The sequence below is a fragment of the Purpureocillium lilacinum genome (genome assembly GCF_023168085.1).
Source record: "Purpureocillium lilacinum CBS 284.36 DNA, scaffold_3, whole genome shotgun sequence".
In the NCBI taxonomy this organism is placed as follows: Eukaryota; Fungi; Ascomycota; class Sordariomycetes; order Hypocreales; family Ophiocordycipitaceae; genus Purpureocillium; species Purpureocillium lilacinum.
The window spans coordinates 3,685,406-3,706,905 of NW_027072113.1; the positions used below are offsets into that span (position 1 = coordinate 3,685,406).

The 21,500-nt window shown below is 58.5% G+C and overlaps 8 protein-coding genes across 8 annotated transcripts; 4 read left to right on the forward strand and 4 right to left on the reverse strand.

Annotated features, from left to right (window-relative positions):
* Positions 1-149: 149 nt before the first annotated feature.
* PLICBS_004677 (uncharacterized protein) lies at positions 150-1,742 on the reverse strand (the record flags this gene model as incomplete). Its single annotated transcript, XM_018325953.1, has 4 exons — positions 150-260; positions 312-567; positions 622-1,286; positions 1,350-1,742. 4 exons carry the CDS (start codon positions 1,740-1,742, stop codon positions 150-152), a joined length of 1,425 nt encoding a protein of 474 aa, XP_018175705.1.
* Positions 1,743-3,352: 1,610 nt separating this feature from the next.
* Positions 3,353-3,958, forward strand: PLICBS_004678 (uncharacterized protein; the record flags this gene model as incomplete). The annotated part of the gene is made up of 3 exons (XM_018325952.1): positions 3,353-3,494; positions 3,567-3,868; positions 3,917-3,958. 3 exons carry the CDS (start codon positions 3,353-3,355, stop codon positions 3,956-3,958), a joined length of 486 nt encoding a protein of 161 aa, XP_018175704.1.
* Positions 3,959-5,032: 1,074 nt separating this feature from the next.
* Positions 5,033-8,005, forward strand: PLICBS_004679 (MCM DNA helicase complex subunit mcm6; the record flags this gene model as incomplete). Its single annotated transcript, XM_018325950.1, has 3 exons — positions 5,033-5,307; positions 5,364-7,818; positions 7,889-8,005. The coding sequence occupies 3 exons, from the start codon at positions 5,033-5,035 to the stop codon at positions 8,003-8,005; spliced, it is 2,847 nt and encodes a 948-aa protein (XP_018175702.1).
* Positions 8,006-8,831: 826 nt separating this feature from the next.
* Positions 8,832-12,542, reverse strand: PLICBS_004680 (uncharacterized protein; the record flags this gene model as incomplete). Its single annotated transcript, XM_065600570.1, has 3 exons — positions 8,832-9,518; positions 10,713-11,944; positions 12,200-12,542. 3 exons carry the CDS (start codon positions 12,540-12,542, stop codon positions 8,832-8,834), a joined length of 2,262 nt encoding a protein of 753 aa, XP_065456642.1.
* Positions 12,543-14,328: 1,786 nt separating this feature from the next.
* On the reverse strand, positions 14,329-15,010 carry PLICBS_004681 (uncharacterized protein; the record flags this gene model as incomplete). Its single annotated transcript, XM_018325948.1, has 5 exons — positions 14,329-14,354; positions 14,416-14,481; positions 14,539-14,689; positions 14,869-14,883; positions 14,963-15,010. 5 exons carry the CDS (start codon positions 15,008-15,010, stop codon positions 14,329-14,331), a joined length of 306 nt encoding a protein of 101 aa, XP_018175700.1.
* Positions 15,011-15,300: 290 nt separating this feature from the next.
* Positions 15,301-15,995, forward strand: PLICBS_004682 (NADH:ubiquinone oxidoreductase 21kD subunit; the record flags this gene model as incomplete). Its single annotated transcript, XM_018325947.1, has 3 exons — positions 15,301-15,470; positions 15,530-15,634; positions 15,686-15,995. 3 exons carry the CDS (start codon positions 15,301-15,303, stop codon positions 15,993-15,995), a joined length of 585 nt encoding a protein of 194 aa, XP_018175699.1.
* A 383-nt stretch (positions 15,996-16,378) lies between these two features.
* Positions 16,379-17,629, reverse strand: PLICBS_004683 (uncharacterized protein; the record flags this gene model as incomplete). The annotated part of the gene is made up of 4 exons (XM_018325946.1): positions 16,379-16,864; positions 17,091-17,286; positions 17,486-17,562; positions 17,627-17,629. The coding sequence occupies 4 exons, from the start codon at positions 17,627-17,629 to the stop codon at positions 16,379-16,381; spliced, it is 762 nt and encodes a 253-aa protein (XP_018175698.1).
* A 1,537-nt stretch (positions 17,630-19,166) lies between these two features.
* Positions 19,167-21,039, forward strand: PLICBS_004684 (uridine kinase; the record flags this gene model as incomplete). The annotated part of the gene is made up of 9 exons (XM_065600571.1): positions 19,167-19,337; positions 19,399-19,476; positions 19,546-19,595; positions 19,655-19,799; positions 19,860-19,902; positions 19,962-20,047; positions 20,131-20,200; positions 20,268-20,499; positions 20,556-21,039. The coding sequence occupies 9 exons, from the start codon at positions 19,167-19,169 to the stop codon at positions 21,037-21,039; spliced, it is 1,359 nt and encodes a 452-aa protein (XP_065456643.1).
* Between the last annotated feature and the right edge of the window lie 461 nt (positions 21,040-21,500).

Below are 21,500 nucleotides of genomic sequence, written 5' to 3' on the forward strand. Positions count from 1 at the left end.
CCAAAGCCAGCAATGAACATCCACAAGGGTTCTAGCAGAAAGCCGAAAAAATCGAAGAGTCGCATTCCATGACCATGGCTGCGACGAGGGTTGCCGAGGCTACTCGCTTAGGCCCAACGGCGAAGAGAGTCGAATGTTGATCCACAAAGCTACAGCGGGATGCCTTCCATCAGCTCGAGAGCTCCCTCGCGGCCAACGGTTATGATTACGTCTCCCAAGGTCTTGGAGACGAAGCCAGCCTCGCAGTAGGTAAAGTAATACTAGCAAACGTCAGAAGCTGGTTCCTATCCTGCGTGGAGTCAAGCACTTACCTCCCACTTCCTGCGAAAGACCTCGACTCCGGCTTTCGTCAAATCCGGGTGCTCCTTGAGTAACGCAGGCTTAATCGCGTCGTTGAAGTTCTCCTGGAACTTCTCGTTCCAAAGCCTCAGCGTCCTGGCATAATGGCCGCCTATGTTTTCGATATTTTCGACGATCAGAGAGCCAGCGGACTGCTGGCTGATATGGTGGAGTAATTGGGTCGAGGATGGGAGATAACCACCCGGAAATATGTAATGATTGATGAAGCTAGACAATTCCCTCAGCAGTGCGCTCTTCCGGCGTGAAGCAGGCGATACTTACTCTTCCGACTTGGAATACACCTCGTGACGACTTTCGGGCATTGTAATGCACTGAAACATTGCAATGCCGCCGTCTTTTTTGAGCAGGCGGTCCACGCACTTGAAATACGTGGCGAGGTACTCTTGACCGACGGCTTCGAGCATTTCGATTGAAACGATCTTGTCGAACGGCTGCGGCGGGACTGGGAGCTCTCGATAATCCATCAGCTTGACTTCAATCCGGTCACAGAAGCCAGCTGCCGCGATTCGCTCTTCGGCGAGGGCCTTTTGCTCCTTTGAGAGCGTAAGACTCGTCACGCGGCACCCCGTCCGCCTGACCGCCTCGAGGGCAAACGAGCCCCAGCCGGTTCCTATCTCCAGGACGTGGTCGGTTGGCTTGATTTTGGCGCCATCGATGAAGCGGTTCAACTTTGTGATTTGCGCCTCCTCCAAGGACTCCTCACGAGGTTCTGTCCCAGAGGCTTGCTGCCAAATGGGGCATGAGTATGTCATGTCTGGGGACAAGAAAGCGGCAAACATGTCGTTGCTTATATCGTAATGTGCGGATATGTTGAGGAGAGCATTCGAAAGTGTGTTGGTGGAACGGGCCATTGTGGAGGCAATCGAGGAGAGGCTTGAGATCCAGGTCGTCCCGTTGTTCATGTGGTCCCGGTTGACGATGAAGAGCTTGGAAGTGTCAGCCGTCAGCTGCGTGCAGGAGCGTCAATGGGCGCTGGCATTGGGTCGTACACGAAAGAAGGACGTGAGGTCCTCACACTGGAAGTCGCCAAGCATGTATGCCTCGGCGAATCCCATGTCGGCAAAGAGAAAGAGCCTCATCCAGAAGGCATCGTTCTTGACGACGATCTCAACACGGGGAACGGAGGTGGCCCGGCGCGGCAAGCCGGTGGATAGCTCGACACCGCCAGGCTCACTGGACAGCCTCTGGCCAAACACATGGCGCGTCTCTCCGGGCTCATCGACGAGGAGCAATGTGCCGGTGTCGACTCGAGAGAGGAGAGCAAGAACAGCGGGCTTGGCCACCGCGAGGGCCGGAGCCCAGGTCCAGCCGCCGAGTGTTCCTCTAAGCGACTCAGCGCCACTGGAGAGCGAGCGCGAGACGCCGGCAGCAAAGGCCGGCATGACGGAAGTTTTGAAGGAGGGCATGGCTCAGGCCGACGAAAGGACGGCAACAGACGTCGACGCCGTGCAAGCCACGAAGACTGCAAGTATACGACCACGGCAGGGAGGCGCAAGATCAGGGCCTCGGAGCTACAACGACGACGGATGGCACGAACAGCGGTCAAGGCGGCTTTATTGCAACGGCGAATCGAGACGTCAGGGCCGGGATCCCCAGCAAGGTGTCACGGAGGGTTGGCTTGGTGTTACACGGGGGTGTGGTTCGATGCATTCGGCTGCAAGCACCTCGCACCCGGCGACATGCATCTTGGGTAGCCATCGATTACATGGTACTGATTAAGTGAACTAATGTACGCGCGGATCCAGTCTCGTTCAGCCGGAAGCGAATCCAAGGCCGGGAGAGGCGCCGGCGTGGCGGGAGCAGGTCGCGTACGGAGGGGGGGCGGCGGGCCATGTCGAAGACGCCCGTAGCAACAGTTTCAGCAGCAGCAGCAGCAGCAGCAACGGTTTGGTGGCATGGCATGGCTGCAGGGGCTCACAAGCAGATACGTGCGTGCCTGGAGCGGCCGCCCGGAAGACGGAGGGGGGGGGGGGGGGGGGGGGGTAGACGTTTGAGCGTGCGGTTAAGCTGGGGTCCGAGTGCGCCGAGTCTTGATGTCATTGATATCGAGAAAGGCACGGTCGATGCGGACGCGGTCCCGGGCGTCCAGCCATCTTGACGCTAGTTTGGGAAGTCGAGCGCACCCATTCGGTAAGGTGCCGGCTGCACGAGTAGATACAGTAATATGTTAACGTTAGTTAGTCCATGGATCCCCTCAGAAATGGCCAAGGCGTTGCGTCGTGCATGGCTGCTAGCCGGCCGTCTTGTACTGCCACCCTAACTTAAGACCTACTCCGTGCCTACGTATGTCAGGGACGAGCTGATGAGAGCCAGTGCGGCGGGGCCAGCAAAGGCGTCCTGCGAAGCTATGCCCGGCCCCTTCAGCGGCGGCTTGTGCGAGGGTGAGCGAGATGCATCACAGTGGTGAGACCGGAAGTGAGGCGCAAGTGGTTGGGGGTTTGACTCGGGGCGGAGGCCACAAACGCACGGGGCAAGTCGGGTCTTGACGGGAGCGGCTCATGCGTACATACTTTCCTGGCACTTGGTGGAGGTAGGAACTTCCAGGTTGCCCGGCCCATGAGGTTGAGCCCCCGGGCCCCCTGCGAGCCGCCACGAACCCCTCCATCCCGCCGGCCCTCGCCTTCCACAGTACGACGCTGGGACAGCGCTGCTGCAGTACCTAGGTACCTAGTAGTAGGTGTGTAACCAATGGTGAGGCACCGACCTACGTAAGACGGGTGGGTATGTACTTCGTACCTGGGCGGACGCACTCGCGGCGGCCAACTTCAAGGTTACCTTATCCACTCTACCTAAAGGTAGGTAGGTAGGTAGGAGCCCAGGGCGGGCTCCCCCCTCCATCAACGCGTCTCCTGTCCCGTCCGTCACACGTCGCGCGTCTCCCACCCACACGACCTCGACTCCTACACCGAAAGGCACGATAAAGAGAAGCAGCTTGCCGCCGACTTCCCCCCATAGCCCCAACACATTGTCGCCATCGTCCCTCCCGCCAACAATGTCTCAGTCAATTCTCGCCATTGAGCGCGACGCCGCATCTCGGTCAACCAAGGCCGTGCCGAATCTCCTGCCCTGTCGCATCCACCACAACGGCTCTGTCGACCCCGTAGCCTCATATTGGAACCCAGAGCGTGCCGAGGGTAAGCCTACCGCTTACCATGCCATTGTGTGTAGCTACGATCGCGTGCACTAACGCAATGGCTCGCTTCCAGGCTCGGCCAGTGTGGCTTACTTTCGCGGGAGGAAACTCAAGGGAACGGCCGTGTCCGTCCCCAACGACTTCGAGGGCGTGGTTGTCGAGCGGAAGCAGCTTCAAGACAAAGCCGCACCGTCAGATCCTCAAGTCCAAGGACACAACGTCGAGGATGCCGACGCCGATGTCACCGACGAAGGGGTCATGCGCGTCACTGCGGAATTCGATGAGGTAGCCGTGTGGTCACACGAGGTTGCCGTCGATTCCGAGTCCGACCCTTACATCAGGAGCATCGAGGAATGGCTACACGTGTCCGAACAGGTAAGTGCACCGGCGAACCTCGAAGGAGCTCGACTGACTTTTGATCAGATACATTCCCACTCCGACAACGAGCCGTCCGCCAGGAAATAAGGGACGAAGCTGCACATGCGACGGGTAGCCGCATGAAATCGAATAAGAGCAAGACACGCCACTGCTTGCTGAGCCAGCCGGGTCGGGCAACAGTAGGTAAGCCACGGCCGCCCGGCGGCATCGTCGATGCCACCATACGCTGCGGACATTCAACGCTGTACTAGTAGACGCTGTACCAGTAGCCTCGCTGGCGCCATCCCAATCAGCCAACGCGCCCTGACAGAAACAGCAGGCCCGTTCCTTGAGAACTGCCTTCTCGGAGGATGCAGTGCTGCCCTTGCGCGTACCAGCCGACAGAGACACGAGTGGACGGCTCGCTTGGGTATGCTGGCCACAAGCCTTGACAAGGGCCGAGTACAACAATGCCATGGATATTCTGGAAGGGAGAAGGGGGGGGGGGGGCTCCGTTACCCAGCATCATCCACGGGGCTGGTCCCTTGGACGCGGCAATGCTGTACTCTGGTCGCAACACATGTAGCACGGCGACCCGGGGACGTCTTCGGCTCCGTGCCGTGCCTCGACAACAGTGCAATCGCTCCAGATCACGTTGCCTGCGGCCGCTCGCTAGAACAGGCTAGGTGTATGTAAAAGGACGAAATAATCCAATAATATGTACTCCGAGCACCAAGTATTGCATCTGTAGTTGATGCAAGCCCTCGTCCAGCAAGGCAGATATACTGTGTTCGTACATACGCATGTGTATGTACTCATCTGTGCAGGTAGTTATGCAGCTTATGCAAGTGCTTATGCTGCTGCTGGTTACCCCACCATCATGCAATCAATTAAACACGCGCGTCGCCCGACCCCTCGAAGCGCGTCTAGCGCGTGCCCAACGCGTTTCTTGCCCAGATCCTCTCCCTTGTGCGTTTCTTGCATCCTCAAACTCCGTCGCGACGACCCCCCACCAAACTCTGCCGAATCCATCGCCATTTCTACCACCCTTTGACAACGTTCGTGCTCAGAGTTACTCGGACAGGCACCTCCCAGCTCCGGCATTGTCCTCTCCGTGTGTCTTGTTCCGGCTTCACCACCACTGAGCAGCCCAGCATCTGAGACCAAGCCAACAATCCAGCCATGGCTGCCTCGAGCGAAGCCGGCTACATGATGTCGGATGCGCCGTCGCTGGCTGCGGCCCAGAAACGGCCGCTCGGCTTCCCGTCGTCTTCCTCAGCGCGCCCCCGAGGCCCGCCGTCCGAGAATCTTGGAGCCGCCAGCGACGACGAAGGGGATGGCTTCGCCGACGACCAGGTGCCCCGTAGCTCGCGTGGCGCCAAAGCCGCAACCGTCTCCCGTGTCGAGGACAGAATCGGGTCTCTTGTCCAGGAACACTTTGAGGCCTTCATTGAGAGGTGAGCCGCCGCATCTCCCTATCGTGGCTTGTCTGATCTAACCTGCGGTCGGTCAGCTTCGTCGAAGACCCTCTCTCATCCGGCGCGCCGCCTTCGAGCGCTGTCACAACCGACAAATACTACGTCGCTCAGATCAAGGGCATGCGCAATTACCAGCTCTCAACATTCTACGTCGACTACCGCCATCTAGCGTCTTGGGAGAACGGGAGCCTGGCTGACGGTGTCATGCGCCAATACTACCGATTCCTGCCGTTCCTCACTGCGGCCCTTCACAACATGATCGCCAAGTACGAGCCCCAATACTTCCGCGAACATCGCCAGCCGACAGCCTCGAGTAACTTGGCGACGTCGGCAGCGAGCCACATGGGCTCTGGCAGCCAGAGCGACCCCTCACACCGCAAGAACGAGCACCAGCAGACAGACAAGCTCTTCTCTATCGCCTTCTACAACCTACCCCTTGTCTCCCGTGTCCGCAGTCTGCGAGCCGCCAACATTGGCCAGCTCCTCTCCATCTCTGGCACCGTCACACGAACATCGGAAGTGCGCCCCGAGCTGTCCCTGGCCACCTTCATTTGCGAGGCATGCCGCGCCGTCGTCCCCAACGTCGAGCAGACCTTTCGCTACACGGAGCCGACGCAATGCCCCAACGACACGTGCTCCAATCGCGTCGGGTGGCGGCTCGATATCCGTCACAGTACCTTCGTCGATTGGCAAAAGGTTCGCATTCAGGAAAACAGCTCAGAGATACCCACTGGTAGCATGCCGAGAACCCTCGATGTTATTATGCGCGGCGAGATTGTCGATCGGGCCAAGGCCGGCGAGAAATGCATCTTCACGGGCGCTCTGATTGTCGTTCCAGACGTTAGCCAGCTCGGCCTACCGGGACTGCGGCCGACCGCCGTCCGAGACGACCGCGGAGCACCTCGAGGGGCTGATGCCGGCGGAAGTGGTATAAGCGGTCTCAAGGCGCTCGGTGTTCGTGATCTGACGTACCGCCTGGCATTCCTTGCTTGCATGGTTGTCACCGACACCACGGCGACTGGACAGTCTGCAGCCAGCGGAGCCGCCGATGTGATTAATGCTCTGACGCAAAATAACGCCTCAGACGGTGCTGAGTCGGTTGAGGAGGCCCAGGCTGCTGTTCTCGCGTCGATGAACCCTTCAGAGATTGAGGACCTGCGAGCCATGGTACACGGCGATCACATCTACTCTCGCATGGTGCAGTCTATTGCGCCCATGGTGTACGGCCATGAGGTGGTCAAGAAGGGCATCCTCCTCCAGCTCATGTCTGGTGTGCACAAGTCGACGGCCGAGGGCATGCAGCTTCGAGGCGATATCAACATCTGCATTGTTGGCGACCCCTCTACTTCCAAGTCACAATTTCTCAAGTACGTCTGCTCGTTCGCCCCGAGAGCTGTATACACGAGTGGCAAGGCCTCCTCTGCGGCCGGTCTCACTGCCGCCGTGGTCAAGGACGAGGAGACGGGAGAGTTTACGATTGAAGCCGGAGCCCTCATGCTCGCGGACAACGGCATTTGCGCCATTGACGAATTCGATAAGATGGACATTGCCGACCAGGTCGCCATCCACGAGGCCATGGAGCAGCAGACCATTTCCATTGCCAAGGCGGGCATCCAGGCAACGTTGAATGCTCGCACCAGCATTCTTGCCGCTGCCAACCCTGTCGGGGGTCGCTACAACCGCAAGGCGACCCTGCGGAGCAACATCAACATGTCTGCGCCCATCATGTCCCGTTTTGATCTCTTCTTCGTTATTCTCGACGAGTGCAACGAGCAGATCGACCGTCACTTGGCGGAACACATCGTGGGCATCCACCAACTGCGGGACGAAGCGGTCGAGCCTGAGTTCAGCACAGAGCAACTGCAGCGGTACATCCGCTTTGCCAGGACGTTCCGACCTGAATTCACGGACGAGGCGAAGGAGGTGCTTGTGGAGAAGTACAAGGAGCTACGAGCCGATGATGCGCAGGGTGGCGTTGGCAAGAACTCGTACCGCATCACCGTGAGACAGCTGGAGAGTATGATCCGGTTGAGTGAGGCCATTGCCAAGGTCAACTGCGTCGAGGAGATTTCGCCAGAGATGGTTGTCGAAGCCTACGACCTGCTTCGTCAGAGTATCATTTCCGTTGAGCACGACGACGTGGAGGTCCTCGACGAAGAGGAGACGCAAGAGGACGGCACCACGCTCCGCCAGGCCGCAGATGCCGCGTCTGGGAGGGATGGCGAAGGTGACTCTCCGATGGGAGCCGACCCCGGTCAGGCCTCGTCTGACGCCAGGAGAAAACACACCATCTCGTACGAAAAGTATATCAAGATGGTCAACATGTTCGTGCAGCGCATCAGCGACGACGAGAGCGGGAGCGGCGACGGAGTCGAGGGCGAGACCCTCATCAACTGGTATTTGGAGCAGCAGGAGGAGGAGCTCGACGGCGAGGACAGCTACCACGCAGAGAAGGCACTCGCCAGCACCGTGCTCAAGAAAATGGTCAAGGTATGTGCATTCCCGCCGCCACGCTCGTGGCCTCGAAGGCATGAACGCAGGACTAACCCCGGTGGAACAGGACAACATTCTCATGGCCCTCAGAGGCGAAGGTCTCGTGGACGGCGAGGCGGTCTCGGCGACTTCCGCAGGTGTTGTATACGTACTGCACCCCAACTGCGCGGTTGAGGAATTCTGAGACGGCAGCGCATCGCTGCGAGTGGAGTAGCCGGCCGGTCGGCTTCAGCAATGAGTTTACGTTTGTGTGCATAATGAACGGCAGGCAAGGCAGGTGCTTTCGCATGCCCAGGGATGGGAATATTTCCGATTACACGGGGGAGTAAGGAGTTGTTGGGAGGCCGAAGAGGTTGCCCACATGTCGCATCGAGGACTGTATCTAACAAAGACGGCCATAGAGAGCCAGTCGCACAATTGATGTGTTGTAAACAAAATTGAGCCCATGGAAGGGATAGGCAGCTATCGAACCAAGACAGTGTCATAGACAACGGAGCAGCCGTTATGTTTACCAACAGTGTTGTCCATGATGACGGACCGGGCACCCCTTGGCCGTTGGGCTCGTTTATGGCCAGGCACAGGCGGAGCGAACCCATCAGGGCAACACGCGAAGCAGCAAACGTCATTAACAACACAAGAATCCCGTTGTCGATGTCTGTCCTAGGCTATCATCACACCATCGTTACGGCCAAGAACACACAGAAGTCGACGTCTGTGAAACAAAATCAACCGCGGAAGCACTCGTCGATGCCAGATACGTCTTTGCGGGTATGCACCCGCCGCGCCCTAAAACAAGTTGTACACGCCGTCTCGAGCCTCAGCGAGACGACAAGCTCCAACACATCCAATGCGCAAAGCGACCCCCGGTAGACCCCCCAGCACCAGCTACAAGAAAAGTGACGCTCGACTCGGTATGAAGGCCATGCCACGCTGGCCGCCGATAGAGCGCTGCGACGGTACAAGCTGTTGCGAGACCCATATCAAGCACCTGTGTCCAGGCGCAAAGGTTATTAAGTGGACGCCGAGGTCTGAGCCTTGGGCTGCGCTGGTGACGGCGTCGAAGAAGCCGACTGTCGGTTCCAGCTGTCGCCGCCACGGCTGCGATGGCTACCGCGCGTCCCGCCCCGGCTTGTGCCGCCGGAGCTGGGCTCTCCTGCGTTGTACGAGCTCGACGGCTCTCTCTTCGGGCCACGCGGGCCACCGCCAGAGCCGCGATGTCGCGGCGTGGGCCGCCCATGTCCGCCTCGATGACCCCGAGTCGCTGAAAATGGTATCGTGGCGATCTTCGCCTCTGTCATGCCGGGGAACTGAATCTTCAGTGCGTTGCCGCCCCCCACCACATCAGCGGCGAAATAGTAAGGCTCCATGATGGACGCCTGCACCAGAAATCTCTTGGGCAATGGCTTTGCTTGAACCATGGCAGGCTGCCACGCCGCCTCGGGCGCAACGTGCGGGAGCCGGATCTGAGGCAGAGATCCCATCTCCTGCTCCTCAAAACACTCTTCCGCCATGGGCTTCGAAAGGAGACGCCGCTGGGTCTCACTTTCGCCTCCCACAGTCGTGGTTATACTCGGCAAAGATACTGTGGCGGAATCGGTGTGAACCACGTGGTCCAGCATGCTCCTACTTGCCGGGTCCACCCCTATATGTTTGGGAGGCGACGTCTTTCCTCCATTGAGAAGGTTATTGATCCTGTCCTGCCAAGAACCTTGAGAGCTGTCGCTCTCCCGATGGGAGCTGTGGCCTTGGCCCAAGGGTCCTCGCGGGTGATCCTTGCCTGGCACGCGAGCTGTCCAAGCAGGCTGGCTTGGATGCTGCGGTGCATGAGAGGCCAACATGGAGGGTGGCAGTTTCACCACTGGCTGAGGTCTTGGAAGAGAAACATGCGGGTGCAATACGTCACCCTCATACGCCGGGTGTCCCTCCATAGTGGGTGGGGGCGGCGAAGGCGAGGTTGGACGTGACGATTGCACGCCAGAGCCCGTTTCCTGCCGGGAGCCCTTGCTGGCAGGGAAGAACCTGGATGCACGCGACTGAGATGGGGTACCGGACCCAGCTTGGGAGAGGATCGAGTTGCTGCCGGAACCAATCACCCCGGGGGTTGAAGATGGAATCACATCTTCCGCAGCATGTGCCTTGGGTCCTTTCGGCTGGGTCGCCTTCCAAGAGCCAGATCCGTGAGAGTGGACTTCGACTGTCCCGGTGGTTCTGCGCGTTCCGTCTCCAGGCAGCTGCACAGGTCGCCAGGTGTCTTTGATCGTTGGCTGCGCATCATCAACCGACAGCCCTTGTTCCGCTAGCTGACGTTCTCGACCAACCCTTTCCGCCAGACGCGCGGCACTCATCGACTTGTCGTTCTCTGCAACGGCTGCGACCCATTTTTGGGCGAGATCCGAGTTCAGTGGGCCATGTCGCGAGCTTGAGGAACCTATGGGCGCCGGTGGCTGAGTAGGCGGGCGACCTGTGCTTGGGGGAGCAATGGGAGTTGGGCCCTTATGGCTTGCCGGAGGTGCTACAGCCGTCCCAGGGATTCGACCTAGATCCGGGTTAAATGTCCCATTGCCAAGGCCCCTGTCGTTGTCTGGAGAGCCCCAGACATTGCGTGATGGCGGCGGCGCTCCCCCAGCCCAAGAGGAGAACCTGTCTGGTCGAGGCCCTGAGCCGGCCCACAAGTCAAGGCGCTTCCCTTCCTGTCCGTGGGAGAATCGTCTGGTAGCCGGTCCAGGTGGGTGGCCGCCCTTCGGAGAGAGATCCTTCGGATTGGGGCCATGGCCATCGCGAGTGCTGGCGGTCGTTGCCTCGGCATCGGGGTGGGAATCTTGTGCCGGAGCTGGTTCTGGTGCCCGCGACGCTTCTGGCTGTTCTCGCTGTTGAATATGTTTTGGCTTTACGGCCTCGTCCTTTGCAGCAGCCTCCTTCTTGTCACTCTTCTTGTCTGGAAGCGGTCCCAAAGCCTCCAGCTTTTTCTGGATGCGCTCTCTTCTCTCGGCCTCCTCGCGGGCTTCCTGTTCTTGACGGCGCTTTCTTGCGAGCTCCACCCGCTCCCGCATTAGCTTCTTCTGGTACTCAACCTCGTCTTCGACCGGCTGGACAGGCGCGGGCGAGACCACGTTTGGTTCGGCCGGCAGAGGTCCATCATGCGGCGCAGCAAAGGTCGTTCCGGGTGAAGATCTGGGCAGCCATCCTGGCTGCGGTTGTTGTCGGGGTTGCGCATGGCCAGCGACAGGCGAGATAGGACTATCGCCAGAGCCTGCCAAGGACGGGCGTCGAGCGCTCAGGAATTCCGATGGAGGCTGCACGGCGCCGTCGCTTCCCTTGCCCAGTCTCTGAATGAAGGACCCGCTACCGCCACTGACGTTGGAAGATCCACGACGTCGTCCGAATGGGGCATCTTGGGAGATGCGACTGGTCTGGAAAGCGCTGGATGGTTCAGCGGGTTGGTCCGCCGGCTGTGGACGTTGCAGCAGGGCAGGATGTTTGGGGTGCGTATCGGACCGCATGGAACCACGTCGGTCAAACACAGGTTCGTAGCGTCCTGAATGAGAGTTGTAGAGCTCCCTATTTCCGTGAGAACCCCCGTCTCTCCAAGACGACCGACCAAATTCGTCGGCGGCAATCTCCTTGGTGGCGCCTTTGAACGAGGGGGGGTTCGTCTGAGTTCGCAGGACCTCTGCGGAGGCTGGCGAGGCTCTGTCGACTGGTGGCAATGTGGCCCACGGCGACTTTGCCGGGGTTGGGGGAGCTGGTGGCTTCGCGACCAAGGCAGGCTTCTCTTGCGAGGCAGGCTTTAGCACGAGGCCCTTTCCGGAGGCAAGGCTGCTGGATTTGGTAAATGTCGGGCCGCCGAGTCCCATGGGAGCAGGAGACTTAGGTTTCTCCATGCCCTTCCCTTTGGAGCCGACTGATCCATTGTCAGAAACCACGGTGGCTGCTTCGTCAGGATGTGGGAGCGTAGTCTTGGTTCCGTCGCCCCAGGTGATGGCCTCCGGTGCCCAATCGTCGTCATCGTCGTCAATGTCCGCCCATTTATTCTGACCTTGAGCATCGTCTTCATTCAGGCGACTAGCCATGTGAATCCCATACTTTTTGAGCTCTTCATCTGTGAACTTTTTCGGCTCCGGTGCTAATAAAGGAAAGTTAGTATCTTGCCTCGCGGATGTTCGAACAGGATGCTTGGAGGTGTGCATACGCCGATTCTTGTTCCAGACAACGCTCGGGTCCGGTGCAGTCGCTGGCTTCGCACCGTTCACCGCGGAAGAGAAACGAGGTGTTGAGTCTCGGGCACCGCTTCCAGTCTTCGCAACAAGTCGGGGGCGGGATGTCGATAGCGTTGGCAAACCGGGTGGCGGCGTACTTGAGCTTGGCGTTGGCCGCTCACTCGTCTTCGGAGAGCCGCCGCCAGGGCTGGCCTTGGCGGCGAGGAACGTCTTGTTGACGGACACCGCCTTGAAGGTAGCCGGCTTCCTAGCCAGGGAGCTGGTTCGACCATGGTTCTTGTCCCCATCCTTCTGCCTGGCACCGTCCGTGCGCGACGTCTCGGTATCTGACCCTCCGCTGACACTGACGTCGGCGGAGTTGGACTGCTCTTCGACGATGGTGATGCGCTTGTTCTCGATATCGTCGACGCTGACGGAGAGGCCGCCGTTTACATCTGATTGCTCGGAAGCGACATGCTGGGCTTGATCGGCCTGGTTGATCGGCGGTGATTCTTGTGTTAGCATATCGTGGTTCTTGTCGCGTTCCGTGTTTGCAAACCCGCTTGAGGTCACTCGCTGGGGTATGGCGTATCAAATCGGGAACAGGCGGGTAGGGGATCTACTCACGGGCCGGGGCTCGGGTGCGACTGGTACATCAGCAGGCTTTGCGACAGGGGACTCAGTTGCCATCATCCGGTTGATCGTGGCTGGCGTGCGCCGTTCGCAGTGCGATGATGACGTTGCCAAAGTCACCTTTGGACCTGTCTCGTCCCAGGGCGAGCTAGGCGACCTTCAAACAGTGACGTCGGAAACGAAGAGGCCAAGGAGGCACCGAGCGTCCTCTCGTATCGCTTGCGGGTAGTGGAGTGCTGTGGCGACCGTCGCAACGCAACCCGTAGCTAACAGCTGGCAAGATTCGAGGGGGCTGAGGTGATTCGGAGGTCGTGACTCGTCGCGGAAGCTGTCGCGCACGTCAAAACGGCGCAGGCAGTGCTGAGGCTCGCCGCCAATCTCTGACTCGCGGCCACTATTCCGGCCTCCCGAACAGAAGCGTCGTCTGGATGGTTTGGGGGTTGCGGGGCCCGGTCGCGATGCGTGATCGTGGGTCGGCAGTTTGGGTTGGAGGAGTGTCAAGATCAAAAGCTGGTTTGATGCGGCTGCAAATGGTGGTGAGTTGGGACAGGCGCTCTGCTTTTCGGGAGCTGCAGGCGACTGGTTGCGGCATAGTGCGCGTGTGCCAGTGGGTGGGGCTCGCCGCCTGTAACCTCCACTGGGACTTGTAAGGCAGCGGTGCTGTGGGCGGCGCTGGGGTCCATGTTCCAGGTGGGCTCGGGCACCCGCCCGGGTGCCCATTGTCGGGCAACCTGGTAACTACCTTCCAGGTTCCTTACGCAGTTGAAACTACCAACGTAGGCACCTCCACCATTACAGCCCGGTCGCCGGGGGGGGCTTCAGGTAGGTGCCCAGCCAGGTGTGTGTGGCGGGCGCGCCATGGCGCTGCTGAGGTGTCCAGGTGGTGGCTTGGTGGCAGCGATTCAGGGCACGGCGGCGCTACCCAGTAGGTACCTAGCCTTGGGCGTGCTGGGGACCCGGGGTCACAGCTGGACCTGGCGTACCAGAGCCGGGCAAGCCCACTGGGCAGCACCTCACTGGAGCTGGCTCAGGTCGCCGTACTCGTCTGTACCTGCATTCGTCTCCCCCATCGCCTGTTTACCCTGCAGCCACCTTCGTATTGTAGGGGAAGATCACACAGGCCAGCCAACGTCAGATCCTTCTCGCTGTTCGAACTGTTTACAAGCCAGCTTACCGCCAGTCGGGCGGTCCTTTTCCGACGTCGCGTCCCTCGTTGGACAAAACACAGTTCCAAGGTTGCCTTCGGGCCACTACGACACAAGTACTCTGTGACGGGCGCCAAGTCAGAGGCTCTGGCCGAGACTGAACAGATGGACTTCCTTCAGTCAAGTTCAAGTTCAAGTTCAAGTTCAGAAACAAAAAGGCATGGGGCCTCCATTTAGAGGTTGCTTTTGACCGAGGTCGCCTCCGCTGGAGGTGCTTGCCATCCATAAATGCATTCTTCATTGCTTCCAAGTCACCAGGTCGTTGTACGCAAGAAGAGTTGTCACGAAGGGTAGCACTAGCCCATGATACATGTCCCAACAGTCCAAGGAGCATGACTCAAGTGTCGATGGGTTTCGATTTATGAGTACAAAGGGAATTCTCGTGGCGCGCGAGAGAGCACCAGCATGAGTCTACCTATTTACACAACCAGCAGCCGTCATCTGACATGACAGCAGCATGAGCCTCCCACCATTTAGTGGGCATTGTTCTTGTGGTGGCCTAACGTAAGAAGCAATTGTTAGACTCGAGTTGCTTCGCCCAAAGAAGCTGCATGACTTACGGAGGTGGTAGTAGTAGTTCTGAGCGTAGCCGATGCCAACCAGGAAGACGAGGGCGTGGATGATAGCTGAGTTCCACCGTCAGTGTTGATCCGAGAAATGTGCACACGAACGATATTACGTACGCTGAACGGACGTCTTCTTGCCGAAGTACTTGGCCTGGTACCAGCCGAGAAGGCCCCGGGACTTGGTCTCGGGAGCGGCACCTCGGGGAAGCTTCTCGTAGAAGCTGACGACGCGCTGCATGCGCAGAGCATCGGGGGCACCGCCGATCGCCTACATCATCGTCAGTCTCTTGCCACTCATATAGCTCGAATGTTCGCTCGCTCTCCGGCTTGTCGGGTCGGGTCGGCGGTCGCATCGAACGGGGTGTGCTGAGCAGGACTACCCGGCGTCTGCGGACATCGGGTACCGCAATGCCAGGATCGAAAGGAAACATCATCATCGAAACATACCTTGGGGGAGGCGACCTATAATGAGGGCAGTCAGTTTCGTGCCGAGTCGCGCGGGTGAAGGGTTCGGGATGTCACGGGAGGAGGCACAACGCACCTTGGGGGGAATGAGCGTGGAGAGTGCCCGACGGGTGACGAAGCTCATGATGGCGGTGTGTTGGGAGGAGATGCCGTAAAAACAGAGACGTGCTTTGCCGGTCCGTCGAGTCCAAACTGACGCTCAATTGCAGGCTTTGAATGGTCAATCTGTTGATGGGCGAGATGCTGAGGGTCTTGCCGAAAAGCACTCGTCTCGGCAAAACGTCGCTCCGCAACAGCCAATCAGCATGCCCCACCACAACCTCAGTTGGAGCAACCCATTTGCCTCTCGAGGCTTCGGACAACCCTCTGCGCGCGCAATCCATCATCGTCAATTGAGAGACGTCCACCATCGCCATGGCATCGCTGCGAATCCAGGGAGCCGGCAAGATGCTTCGCAGTGCCACGACGGCGCGTGTGAGCCTGCCTCTGGCTGCTCGACGCTTCCAGAGCGCGGTCACGACCACGAACACGGTTCCCAGCGTCAACCAGCCCGACTACGACGCCCCGGCAGACAAGGCGACTTCGTATGCGCAGAAACCCCCGACGGCCCAATTGCGAGCATTCGGACTGACACAGCTGCTAGTACTTTCTCTCCCGTGCCGAAGGCAGTTCAAGATGGGAGCGAGGACATCTTCCCCGCAGCCGTCATTTCTGGCGCCCCAATGGAGCTCCAGGCCCGGACTGTCCGGTGTGTACCAGCGAAGACCTTGAGCCATTCCCTCTGCTGACAGACCCGCAGAATCTACAAAGAAGCGAAGCCTGCGACGCAATCCGGCGACTTCAGGGGGGAGCGCTGGCGAATGGACTGGGACATTCTTCCGAAGGGTCACCGATGGGAGAACCCGCTGATGGGATGGCAATCGTCCGCCGACTTCATGCAGGGGACTCACATCAACTTCAAGTCCAAGGAGGACGCCATCCACTTCGCCGAGAAGCAGGGCTACGAGTACTTCGTTCAAGAGCCCAACTCTCGCAAGTTCACGCCCAAAGCCTACGCGAACAACTTCCTTTACTCCCCCAAGAAGCTGAAGCATATCCGGACGAAATAGACTATTGAGGGGACACGGAGTCCTAGCTTTGTACATATATTCACTGAAGATGACTCATTGCTTCCTTTGCTCCAAATACTAGTGCACGTTGAAAAGCGCTGCCCACGAGGACCACCTTGTTGCGTAATAATAGAAAATGCACCTCTCAACGAGCGATTAACAATTGCTATTTGCATTGCGTCTAGTCTTGCCTCGTACATTTCATGATACATGGTGAAACCCGCTATAAACCGTCTTGATAGAACCCATCAACGCCGTGCCCCTGACGGGGAGCTACCCATTACCGCTATTTGTCGTTATCATCAAGGAGCCCGTGGAAGCAGAAAGACGCCCAATCGCCCAATCAACCAGAAACTCCTGTTGCGACCAGTCGCAAGAAACACTCAGTTCGTCACCATGGGCTCATGTCCATTTTCAGCATTGAGCAGTCGCCGGGTCTGGCTGCTGTCCGGGTCGTCGCCCCTGAGGCCAATATCCAGGGATTCCGGAAGACTTGACCCTCTATCACGAGCAGTATTCTCCGCCCATGCCCGCATCTTGACGAGATGACGGATCGCGGCCTCCCGCCTGGCAGACTGTCGCTCCAGAATTGCTCGGTTTACGCTGTCAGCAGCATCGCGGCGAAGATCTGGGTTTAGGAGAGAGGCCAGTTGGGGTTCCAAATTATCCTGAGGGAAAAGAAGGAGAGCCATGGTTCTTTCCAGGTCCTCCAGGAATCTCGGGTTTGTCGGGGCTCGCGGCCCCAACTGCTCTGTGGCGAACTTCAGTGCAGGACCAATATCACCCCCCGAAGCATTGCAAGACCGGATGAGCTCCACCAGTTGAAGGCGCAACAACGAGAAGTGAAGAGCCTTGTCGTCGTCCAATATCTAGAAGCCAAGTCAGAAAATCTCATACGAACAATGACGAGTTCCGCAGTAGGCTTGAAGAGAGATGGAATGAATATCATAAGTAAGTGGTGTTTCTCAGCACACGACAGTAAACTGGCGCTTTGCGTGGTGCATGTATAACTCTTGTTTTAATCATGAAGACATGGGATGTGTAGTGGGCAATGTCGAGGCCACATGCAGGGGCAGAAAACGGAAAAAACCATACCTGAGGGTCCAGCTCATTCAACGTCTCGATCGCAGCTTGTATGTCTCCACTGTGTATAGACGCCTGGATCTCTTGCCTGGCACGAATGGATGCGCTGTCCTGCTGGGGTTGGAGGTTTGCCTCCTTTGAAAACTTGGCGGCCGCGTTAGGATAACCCTCCATTGTCAAGTAATCCAGGATGAGGGCGTTGATATCACTGTGTACCGGGTTAGCCGGATTCAGGAGAAGGTGAGAAGTGCGTAGGAACGACGAATGGAGCAAGGGCGATCAGGAAAGAAGAAGAAGTGTATCGTTTTCTCCGCATGGAAAAGCTAGGAGAGATTCCCATTGATATAGCAATCATCATTTTGCCCTAGAGGGTAGAAGCAAGAGGAGCGCAAGTCAAGATTGCATACCTCTTAGGTGACTTGACCTCGTCGACCCGCTTCTCGAAGGCATGTTTGGCAGGGGTAGCCGTGGAGGCTGTGGAAGTCTGGAGTCACAAGCGGTCAGCGGCAGCTCAGATTGGACGTCACGAGGCGACCTGCACGGCGTACCATGCTGTTGGGATGCGCTCCCGCAAGGAGCCGACAGCGGCCTTATCCAACGGTGCGACTGTGGCAGCGGCGTCGATGTCGGAGGGCCTCGACGTGCGCAGCAGCAGCCGAGGGCAGAGCCGAAAGAGGGCGTTTCAGCGCATTTGCGAGCCGAGCCGTGGAACCACGAAAGCCCGCGCGTGCAGAGGCAGCGGCGAAGCTTTGCTCGTGATAGAATGGCCCACAGACGATGCCGTGCCGCTTTGTGGAAGCAATGCGAAGGAAGGGGGACGTTGAGGTGGATGGACGTGTGGAAAGGAGGATGTTGGAGGAGGAAGAGGAGCAGAAGGTTGGCGGCGAATTTGCAGCTGGGCGGTGGTGGCCGGGTTTGGTCTGTGGAGCTCCACCTACAACGCGGCGCCTGATTACCTGACCTTAGCTCCCCGTGGCCAAGCTGCTGTGGCCGCTGTGCTGTACCCTAAGCGGGCCCCTCTCATCAGCGCCCGGGCGCATCCATCCGGGCATCCACCTCCTATTATGTCCTCCGTAGGTAGGTAATATCTCAGCGACCAGCTTGAGCATCTCCAATGACGGAGCTCGTGCTGGAGCTCTCTACCAAAATGAGAAAGCGACGATACCACCTGCCCTGCCCGAAAGGCAAGGCGGCCGCTCCTCCTCAGGGTTGCCCTGGGAACGCCTCCACGCAGCCGTCCACCTCGGCTCGGCTGCCTTGCCCAGGACATGCAGTTTGTGCACACTCGGGCCACGCTGCGCTTTGCCTTCCAAGTATTCGTAGGAGTACCACGGAGGTGGTGACCAGCAGTGCATGCCGGCGCACTGCAGCCGACGCCAATGACGGGAGGCAGCCATCCAATATATCAGCGCCCGCAGGCCGCCTGCCATCTGCTCGCTCATGCCGTCATCCTGGCCTCGGCACCCGCTGCCCTCTTGCACCGTGCCCAAATTTGCAAGGGAATCGATCCAACTATCCAACGCACTGGAATTACACTCCGCGCTCGCTGGCTTTTCTTTGCTGGTGTGTCGCGCGAAGCGCCCAGGGCGTCTTTCTGCGTGGCGGAGCCGGTGCATCGACTGTGATTGGTTCAGCCACGAGTTCGTGACGCCCTGGCGGGGCTGGTCTAAGGTTGTTCCTCGCTGGACCCTTGGCCACAGTTATTACCTTTGACTTGTCTGTCGACCGACTGGAGCCTCCAGCAAGATCCTGGTGCTCGCTTACACGAACATTGAGCAGTGCTTGTCTTTTACTTGCGTGCTGTCGCCGGACCTAACCGCGCCACCGAGGCCGAGTCACCCACCGAGGACAGGCGCGGAACCTGGCCTGGACCTGTCATCTCACCAGCCACAGACGTGCGTGAGGTCGCTGGCGAACAGGGCGTCAGGCCAACTCACAGCCTTCCTCCGCAGCGAGGCTTTATCTCCCCCTTTCAAGCTCACAGGCCCCCGTCCGGAATCCGTAGGCGAGCGTCAGAAGCCTGGTCGAAGCTCTTCACGTGCCCGGGTTGGACTCAGCAACGAGCCCGTCCGTCGTGGCAAGTGAGAAATGGCTGGGCTAGAGAGCCATGTCACGGTCCAGAAACGGGCATACTACTCCCCGCCATGGGCCGACGTCAGCATCATTGGCGTGGCAGGTAGCTCTGGATCCGGCAAGTCGACGTTGTCGCAGGCGATCGTGAGGAAGCTCAATCTTCCTTGGGTTGTGATTCTTTCAATGGTATAGACCACCGCGTAGTCTCCAAGGCTCTTGGAAACCTGGCTAATGTCGAGTCCCTCAGGACTCATTCTACAAGACGCTCACCCCAGAGCAATCCAAGTTGGCTTTCGCCAACGAGTACGACTTTGACTCTCCGGAGGTATTACCTCCCTGTGGACGCCTCGCTGCGCCTCGTCAAGTTTCGATCACTAACCACATGCCTATCAAGGCCATCGACTTTGACATCCTAGTTGAACGCCTGCGAGACCTCAAGGCAGGGTACTATCTGCGATTCGCGCCCGACAGCGCTGTTCATGAGGCTAATTGGCGGGTAACAGGAAACGGGCAGAGATTCCTGTCTACTCTTTCGCCAAGCATCAACGATTGGAACACACCACCTCCATCTATTCGCCGCATGTTCTCATACTCGAGGGAATCTTTGCTTTGTATGATCCCAGGGTCACTGAACTTCTAGACATGGGCGTAAGTCGAAGCCTACCCTCCTGTAGCCACAAATGAGCTCGCGGAGTAACAACCATACAGATATATTGCGAAGCAGATGCAGACACATGCCTGGCGCGAAGAAGTGAGTGCTTACTCCAGATGCACTACTATCGTGACCGTTGGCTGAAATCTCTATTCAAGTTGTCCGTGACGTCCGGGAACGCGGTCGTGACATTGAGGGCTGTGTCAAGCAGTGGTTCGGCTTTGTGAAGCCAAACTTCGAAAAGGTACCCCGTGATCCGCCCCCACCTGTTTTTCATGTAGCATCTTTTCCTCGTTGACGGTATTGCTGACACTACGAGACGAATAGTACGTCGAGCCTCAAAGGAAGGTCGCGGACTTGATTGTACCACGAGGTATCGAGAACCGGGTGGCTTTGGGTGAGTTAGTTGGCTACCGAACCTGCCTTCGGCGCTCCCGTCCCCGTTTCTGACGCCAAATGCATAGACATGATGGTTCAGTTCATCGAGAGAAAGCTGTTTGAAAAGTCAACCCATCACCGTGAAGAGCTTTCGCGGCTCGAAGCAGCGAGCAAAGAGCAGCCGCTCAGCGACAGGGTGGTTGTGCTTGGCGAAACGCCGCAGCTCAAGTTCATGAACACCATACTCCAGGACATTGACACGTCTGCCGAGGATTTCATCTTCTACTTTGATCGGCTGGCGGCTCTCATTGTCGAGCAGTGGGTTTCCCAAGCCGAAGCCACGCGTGCCGAGTGTTCGCTGACCATCTGCTCAGGGCGCTCAACAACGTGCAATTCACAGCAACGACAATCGAGACCCCTCAAGGATACAAGTATCAAGGGCTGAAATCAAAGGGTGAAGTCAGTGCTGTAATTGTGCTCCGGGGTGGCTCAGCATTCGAGCCGGCCCTTCGAAAGACGATCCCGGACTGCCGAACGGGGCGGCTTCTGATACAGTCAGACTACTCCACCGGCGAGCCCGAACTCCATTACCTGCGATTGCCAGACGACATTCACAAGCATGAGAGCGTGCTGCTCTTGGATACGCAGATGGCGAGCGGTGGTGCCGCGCTCATGGCGGTGCAAGTTCTGGTCGATCACGGAGTGGCTCTGGAGAGGATTGTTCTGGCCACGTACTCTGCCGGGCGGCTGGGGCTACACCGCCTGATGACCGTGTTTCCGGAAATCACGGTCGTGGTGTGCAATCTGTTGAGAGACCAGGAGCAGAGATGGGTCGAGAAGCGATATTTCCGGTGCTGATATGGCGAAGGCGTGGGTTGTTTGACTTGAGTCGTAGATGCAGCGGGCGAACATGGCCGGTCTGTCTCAGCATATGAGGCGTTTGCATAAAGGGCGAAATACATTGGGTTGCTGTAGCCCTCGATGCGGCGCCAGAACACGGCGAGTGCGCGGGACGGTGACGATACCTGGGTATGCTCGGCGCCGGTGTCGGCTCAGAGTGCCGGAGACCGATTGTCGCGGCCGGGCAGCCCGGGCAGCCCGGGCTCTTCAACCGCCGCCAGGCCCGAGCCGGGGGCGCTCGCGGTGGACACGACAAGGGCGAGACGGGCCGATACTCCCTCATGGAACTGCACCCTCGTGTGTGGGGGGGCAACGGGTGCAACAGTAGAAACGATGGCCAGCTCGACGGGCTCATGTGTGTCGTCTCGACGTTGAAGGCCTGCAGCTCGCCTACAGGACCGGAGCAGCGACACCAGGAG